At 47.0% G+C, this 8,380-nt stretch overlaps 1 protein-coding gene across 1 annotated transcript; it reads left to right on the top strand.

The window, feature by feature from the left end:
- Nucleotides 1-1,097: 1,097 nt before the first annotated feature.
- On the top strand, nucleotides 1,098-3,196 carry LOC142737691 (uncharacterized). Its single transcript, XM_075849713.1, has 2 exons — nucleotides 1,098-1,608; nucleotides 2,497-3,196. Exons 1-2 carry the CDS (start codon nucleotides 1,559-1,561, stop codon nucleotides 3,146-3,148), a joined length of 702 nt encoding a protein of 233 aa, XP_075705828.1. The 5' UTR covers nucleotides 1,098-1,558; the 3' UTR covers nucleotides 3,149-3,196.
- Nucleotides 3,197-8,380: the final 5,184 nt, after the last annotated feature.

Genomic DNA, 8,380 nt, shown 5'->3' with positions numbered 1-8,380 from the left:
CTTCTTTGGCCGTAATTGGAGCCGTTATTCATTGACTCCAATGAATAGCAGCGCTAATTACGCCCGTAATGGACGCGGCGTCCAAGCGCCTGCACATGCCGTTACGGCTGAAATTACGGGGATGTTTTCAGGCTGAAACATCCCCGTAATTACAGCCGTAACGGACGCCCTCGTGTGAACATACCCTTAGGCCTCATGCACACGACCGTGTTTTTGCGTCCGCAATTCCCCCGCAAATCCACGGGAGAATTGCGGACCCATTCATTTCTATGGGCCCATACACACTATCCGTGTTTTCACGGGTCTCCGCATGTCCGCACATCCGTGCCGCAGAAACTCCGGACATGTCCTATTATGGGCCGCAAATGCGGTGCGGACATGCCAATAGAAGTCAATGGGCCCGTGGAAATTGCGGATACACCGCCGTGTGTCATCCGCAGTTTGCGGATTTGCGGAAGTGTTGCTAGGCGACGACCGGGAATGACTTCTGTCGTCGTGAAGTCTGGAGACAGTGCATGAGAGCAGCAGAGAGCAGCATGGCTTCAATAAACGTTGAGAAACTAATCATCCTGGTCCAGCACAAGCCCTGTCTGTGGAATAAGCGGGTGGAAGAATATGCAGACAGGAATATGAAAGATCTTGCCTGGCAGGAGGTCTGCAGTGAGGTGCATCCTGAGTGGGAGAAGGCAACTAAAGTGCAAAAGAAGCGCATGGGTAAGTTTCACACCTTGATGCGGTTTCTGAGTACTCCTGTCATGTCATAATGACATGCCTGACGTTTTGATTGGTGGCGGTTGGATCACTGAAACACCCACCAATCGCTGAAATGAAGCTGCAGAAGTGCACGTGAGATTGTGGGGGTCTCATGGCTCTGAACAGCACCGATCAAAACGTGACATGTCACTATGAGGGTATGTTCCCACACACTAATTACGGACGTAATTCGGGGGTGTTTGACCTCTATTACGCACGCTAAATACGCCGCAATAGCGTTGACAAACATCTGCCCAGTGAAAGCAATGGGCTGACGTTTGTGTGTTCAAGCGGCGTGTATATTTACGCGTCAATAGACGCCCGCGTCAAAGAAGTGACCTGTCACTTCTTGTGCCATAATTGGAGCCGTTATTCATGGGCTCCTATGAAAATCAATTACGTCCGTAAAGGACGCTGCGTTAAAGCGCCAGCACATGCCTTTACGTCTGAAATTACGGGTGATGTTTTCTCCTGAAACCAGCAACGTCATTTCAGCCGTTACGGACGCTGTCGTGTGGGCACATGGAAAACGTGGCAAGTCTGCTGTAGTTTCTGCAACGTCGGAATTACCTGTCAAATATGCAAATGTAGGTGCAGATTTGTTTGCGGCATCATTTTCATATAATAAACCACATTTCCTAATATCTAGTAATGTACTCTTCTAAAATGTTGATCTGTGATTGGTTTATTTTATATCATAGTCGAAAACGTCAAAACACGCTGGAACACGTGCCGAGACCAATTAAAGCGTGAGATAAATGACAAGGGGAAGAGCGGAGACGGACGTCTGAAAAAAAAGCCATACATGTACACCAAACAACTTTCGTTTCTTCTTGATGTAATGCAGGTTGGCCCGTAAGTATTGCTTATATACTTTGACCATTGTAGTCTGCCCATGTAGCCAGTTGTGTAAGTACCGCTGTAGCAGCCGTAGCGACTGCTACGGGGACCGCGGCATGAGGGGACTCCACCATGTCCGGAGGCTCCGCTAGCAGCCGCTATGACGGCTACAGCGGGACGCAACTGAACACTACGGCTGAGCAGGGAGGTATCTCCCCGCTCTGACATTAAACAACAGACATGTATCCCCTAACCACTGAATCGGGGATACATGTGTGATCGCTGGCATTGACAGGGAGAACGGGGGACAGAAAGTACCCTGAACTTCTCCATCCCAAACCTCGTACTTTCGCCAGCTCCGTCAAAATGAATGGAGCCAAAGTCGTGCTTGTGCGCATACATAACCAGCGCTCCTTTCAATTTTTGGGAGATGTGCAGACGACAGAACTTAAGGGGACTTTCAGTCCCCCCTTCACCCTATCGCTGCCAGCGATAAGGCATGTATTTGTAGGACACACTATAGGTGGCATTTGTCCGGGGGGCGGGGAGGGGGGCCTGTATGGCGTTAGCGGCATACAGCCCCCTCACTAGATAACGCCGTACAGTCCCCCTATAGATAACGCCATATAGTACCCCGGTAGATAATGCCATACAGTGTACAGTGTGGGGCTGTATGGCGTTATCTACAGGGGTGGGGGCAGCAAAAAAGGCACTATCTACAAGGGGGGGGGGGGTTACACCCAGTGGAGGGATGGCCCCAGTCAAAAGTTTGCTATGCGGCCCTGTCTTTCCTAGTTAGGGCTCTGCATGTAGTGATGCATACATAGTGTATTTGCCCAGCTGTAGACATGACGTTAAATTACTACAAAAATTCCCTAACATTATGTTTTCATTTTCAAACAGAACCAAGGATAATCTGGAGGAAGAAGAAGACTCTGATGAGACTCAAATTGAAGAGCCTGACGTAGCTTTGGGGACTGCTAGGTCCACTTCCACTCCTGTGACAGCGGAACCAACAACAGTGGATAATCCAGTCTGTGCCGCGGACGAAGAAATTATCCCCCGAGGTAAACGTCGACGTTCTGCCAAAGGTCCAACACGTACAGAGCCAAGGCAGGAAGTCGACTTGCGTGTATTAGAGCACTTAGAGAAAAGAGCTACTGAAACTGAAGAGGGCACCTTCTGTCGCGCTCTCTCTAATATTCTTAAAAGAGTGCCAATTTCCAGACAGATAAGGTGCCAAACAGCACTAATGGAAGTCGTGGAAATATTTGCGACACATCCTGACCCACGTGCAATGCATCAGGCCATCGAGTTTCATAGACGGGGGTGTGATGCAAGCACCTTCAACTCTGTCCCTCCAGCACCTGCAGCAACCGCGCAAGGCATCCAGCATCCGTCATATGTAGACTCAATGCCGCTATTCAGTGACGATCGTTCAGTTTATGGCATGCCAGGACCTTCTCAGCAACAGTATGGGCACATGCAGCAGGGGGAGTCAGTTCCACGACCACATCATGAACCTGCACCTTCGCAATCCTTCTACAATTTATAATTTACTTATATAACATAGTTTTGTTTATGTTTGTTGACACTATTTTATGCAAGAAATAAAATAAGTTTATAGTTAATTATGTGTTTGTCTTTATTATTATTGCAAAACATAATGAGGTATTGGTCTGCATTTCTGCCAAATGCAAATAATCGCTTTTTTTTTTTTTTAATTAATAAAGAATTAAAAAAAAAAAAACAGAAATACATTAGCTCGCAACCCGCGTCAAGGGTCCTCATTCTCTTGCGAGTCCCTACTCTACTACTGCAACTTTAACTACTAACATTTGTAACATAAACCGGAAATACAACAGTCCCTCTCAAATTTTAATTTGGCAGACGAAGCACATCCCTTTGCCAAGGAACTGCTCCCTCAGGTGATACAAAATAGTCTGTATACAAATTACGGACGGCCAGTCCAGACACTCCAGGTCTTCTATGTGGTGTGTAGTCCAAAGGGATGTAATTAGTAGAGAAATGGTTCAGCTCTGCGTCCACTGCCGACTCATGAATCCTCAGAAAATTGTGGAGGACAACACACGCTTGTATAACCTTTGTCACATTTTCAGGATTCATCTGAATGGAGCTCTGGAACACACGCCACTTGCTGCTTAGAATTCCGAAGGTGCACTCCACATACCGTCTTGCACGTGTAAGGCGGTAGTTAAAAATGCGCCTCTGTTCATCTAAGCCACGCCTAGGGAATGGACGCATCAGGTGAGGGGACAGTCCGAAACCTTCATCACCCACAATGACAAAGGGTGCTGGTGGTCCTGTAGATCCTGGAAGCTGTCTAGGTTCCGGAAGGTCGAGCTGGTTAGATGCTAGCCGTTCACCCATTCTGGAAGCCCTGAAGATGCCAGCATCCGCAGAGCTTCCATAGGCCCCAATATCGACAATTATAAACCGATAGTCACTGTCAGCCAAGGCCAACAGCACCACCGAGAAAAACTGCTTATAATTGAAATACTGAGACCCTGAGTGAGCAGGCTTTTTTACGCGGATGTGCTTACCATCCAGCGCACCAACACAGTTGGGAAACTGTGCTGATTGGAAGAAGCCATCGGCAATCCGAATCCAGTCCTCTGGCTTGGGCTTTGGCATAACTGCTGCTCGAAGTTGCTGCCAGATGACTTCGCAGGTAAGCTTGACAATCTTCGAAATAGTGGAGCACCCCAGCAGAAACTGGAAATGTAGCGAGGCAAAGGAGTTGCCGGTAGCAAGAAATCTGTAAAAAAAAAAAAAAACATATATATCAAAATATGCACAGACAGGAAAAATATCTGCAACACGGTGGCAAGGCGGCAATATGAACAGGGGACAAGTATACTAATATTGTTTGCAGGGTAGAGACATGTCGTAGAAGGGGATTTAGGTTTTCTTACCTCAGAGTGACCATCAGGCGTTCCTCTGGAGAAATGCAACGTCTCATGGTGGTGTCCTGGAAGATCAGTCCAGGACGAAGGTCCGCCAGCAGACAGTCAAAAGTTTGCACGGACATACGGCAGTAGCTGAGGAACTTGTCCGGGTGCTGCCGCAGGTCTGAGTACAGCATGTTAAAATGCCCCTTCCTAAGCCGTTGTGAGATAATGGGGTGAACCCAATATCTCCTCCTCCTCCTCCTCGGTTCTTCGTCCAGCATTGGTGGTTGCTGTCCAAATCGCCTGGAGAGGAGCCAGTGCAGGAGTACATCATCCACATCATCAGAAGACATGTTCGCAGTGAGTAAAACTGACAAAAACCACAGCTATATCAGCAGCGCAATCTCACTGAACTCGCACAAAGCAAAGATCAGGGAAAATGCAGCAGGAAATGGCTCCAGAGCGATCATGTGACCTTCTAAAGGGGGTTTGACCAAGCTTTTGGCATCCTGTTTAAAAGTCCTTTTTTTTTTTTTTTTCATCCGCATTTTTGCGGATTACATACGGATGAACTGCGGACTACATACGGATGAACTGCGGATGACATTCCACGGAACACGGTCCTGGAATTTGCGGACCAGAATAACACCACGGTCGTGTGCATGAGGCCTTAGGCTTCCAGGGCTGTCCTGTGAACATGCCAGTTGGGACATACTAGTGCATTTAATATTCACTTGCAATGTTTAAAAAAAGTTAAAAAAATTATATCTATCTACACTGCTCAAAAAGGTAACACTTTAGCATCCCAGTATAATCCCAAGTCAATTAAAGAGGCTCTGTCACCAGATTTTGCAGCCCCTATCTGCTATTGCAGTAGATCGGCGCTGCAATGTAGATTACAGTAACGTTTTTATTTTTAAAAAACGAGCATTTTTGGCCAAGTTATGACCATTTTTGTAGTTATGCAAATGAGGCTTGCAAAAGTCCAAGTGGGTGTGTTTAAAAGTAAAAGTCCAAGTGGGCGTGTATTAGGTGCGTACATCGGGGCGTTTTTAATACTTTTACTAGCTGGGCGCTCTGATGAGAAGTATCATCCACTTCTCTTCAGAACGCCCAGCTTCTGGCAGTGCAGACACAGCCGTGTTCTCGAGAGATCACGCTGTGACGTCACTCACAGGTCCTGCATCGTGTCAGACGAGCGAGGACACCGGCACCAGAGGCTTCAGTTGATTCTGCAGCAGCATCGGCGTTAGCAGGTAAGTCGATGTAGCTACTTACCTGAAAACGCTGATGCTGCTGCAGAATCATCTGTAGCCTCTGGTGCCGATGTGTCCTCGCTCGTCTGACACGATGCAGGACCTGTGAGTGACGTCACAGCGTGATCTCTCGAGAACACGGCTGTGTCTGCACTGCCAGAAGCTGGGCGTTCTGAAGAGAAGTGGATGATACTTCTCATCAGAGCGCCCAGCTAGTAAAAGTATTAAAAACGCCCCGATGTACGCACCTAATACACGCCCACTTGGACTTTTACTTTTAAACACACCCACTTGGACTTTTGCAAGCCTCATTTGCATAACTACAAAAATGGTCATAACTTGGCCAAAAATGCTCGTTTTTTAAAAATAAAAACGTTACTGTAATCTACATTGCAGCGCCTATCTGCTGCAATAGCAGATAGGGGTTGCAAAATCTGGTGACAGAGCCTCTTTAAACTTTAGGGATATCAATCTGTCTAGTTAGGAAGCATAAGCGATTAAATTTCACCTGTTTTAGTGCAAGTGAAAGTTTTACTAGTGTCCTTGTCACTACTGGTAGCAGGAGGCCGTTACCTGCCTATGGTTCCACATTGGTGGAAAGAACAGGCCTAATTGCGAGGCCCGCTCTCCCTACTAAAGTAAAATCAAACGGCCCGCCCCCAAGCAAAAGCAAACAATTGCCAGTACAGTAAGCGTCTGCACCGGCGTCTGCACCACTGGGAAATAGCAGCATTTAGACGTCACTAATACAACCAGGCAATGAGCAGCGGTGCCATGGATGTCTCACTGTGCCTGCTTAAAATACAGCACATCGCATCATTGCTCCTCCCATGCCCGCCAGTTTTGGAGGTGGTGTCCTCTGTTTCTCCCAGTCCGCTGATGCTTGCCTCACAGTCAGATAAGAGGCCATTTATTTCTTTGTGTGTGTCTTCAGGGGACATCCTTTTCTAGTCTGGTCTGTGTTCTGTATTAAAGGGAATTCTGATCTAGGGTCTGTATTTATTTAGGTAGTCTGGTCTGGGGTCTGTTTTATGGGAGATCTGGTCTGGGGTCTGTTTTTATGGGGTTCTGTAATGGGGATCTGGGATCTGTATTATGGGGGATCTCGTCTGGGGTCTGTGTTAATGGGGGTTTGTATTTATTTAGACAATCTGGTTTGTATTTAGGGGGTCTGTATTTATTTAGGGGGTCTGTATTAATGGGGGATCTGCTCTGGGGTCTGTGTTAATGGGGGTCTGTATTTATTTAGAGAATCTGGTTTGTGATTTGTATTTAGGGGTCTGTATTTAGGGGGTCTGTATTAATGGGGGTTCTGGTATGGGGCCTTTATTATGGAGGAGTTTGGACTGGGGTCTGTATTTAGGGGTTTAGTCTGGGAACTGTATTTATTTAGGGGGTCTGAAGTCTTTATTAATGGGGGTCTGGATTTGTTTAAGGGGTCTTTATTGATTTTAAGGTGTGATGAAGGAAGACGTGCACTATTTGTGATTTAAATGCAATAGGTTGGAGACATGTCGTATATAAATGGGCGGGGCATGAGGCCAAAATTTTTGCATGCATATCAGTGTGTCCATGTATGTGGTGAGCATGCCATAAACATTGATCAAATGTGTATGAACCATACATAGAGGCTTAAGCCCTGGTACTTTAGTTTGGGCTACCAGTTTGGGCCAAACTACCAAGGATCAATCGTCTATGTAAGCAATGGGGACCAATCTATACAGAGTATGGTTGCAGGGAGGTGAGAAAAGGTGGCAGGGGCTAAGGAAGAGGGGCAGAGAGGAGGCACAATGTAGGGAGGTGCAATGTGGGAAGGCCGCAGCAGGGGAAGGTGCAAACTAAGTAGCAGAGCTCCAGTAAGGATGAGCAACGGCATGGGGGAGATAAATGATTTTAGGGACTCTCTGGAGGTGGAAAGGACACACACCTCGGCAGGGGCTCTGTGTCCATGTGTGTGCGGGGTAGGTTGGATACAGTATGTACAGGTGCTCTGTTATGGAGGGACAGGCAGGAAAAAACAAATAGTCCTGGTATAGGCACAGTAGTGAGGGAGACACGGGGGAAGAATGGTTGGCATGAGGAAATTTAGAAAATAATTATGCGTCGCATCATTTCAGTGCCCCATAAAGCCATTGGCATCTGGCTTTATGGGGCACTAAAATTGCTGATGACACCCTGCATGGTCTCAGCCAGTTGCATACGACACTACATGGGACTGTTCTCTACTACCACACCCACATGAAAGGGTATGAAACCTTTATTTGCAGCAATGGTTTTTTAGACAAAACACCTCCAGAGGCCAAATTAAAACAAATTCTACAAATACTCACAATCCCAAACCCCAATGACAAAATGGACTAACACAAAATGGTGGCACCGGAACACGCACATAAATGTATTCCCACAGCTCGTTTCTTGGCAATGAGACTAAAAATGGCCATAGTGTAGCGACGCTGGATGACTACAAGAGGGCAGCACTAGGCTTAACCTAAAACCTTCCCCTTTACCGCAGGCTAACAGTGTCTCCCAGTACTCATTTACCACCAGGACTTACAGTCCCTGTCCCGGGAAACTTGCCTCCGATTTCCACGTCTTCAATTTTTCAGCCAGACACCTTTC

This window comes from Rhinoderma darwinii, chromosome 1, assembly GCF_050947455.1.
Source record: "Rhinoderma darwinii isolate aRhiDar2 chromosome 1, aRhiDar2.hap1, whole genome shotgun sequence".
Taxonomy (NCBI): Eukaryota; Metazoa; Chordata; class Amphibia; order Anura; family Rhinodermatidae; genus Rhinoderma; species Rhinoderma darwinii.
Note: the sequence above shows the minus strand (reverse complement) of the source record. Positions and strands in the feature narration are given on the sequence as shown.

Coding starts and splice junctions, on each gene's coding strand:
- LOC142737691 (XM_075849713.1), top strand. CDS start 1,559: ATGTACACCAAACAACTTTCGTTTCTTCTTGATGTAATGCAGGTTGGC. Junction 1,609..2,496: donor GATGTAATGCAGGTTGGCCC/GTAAGTATTGCT, acceptor ATTTTCAAACAG/AACCAAGGATAATCTGGAGG.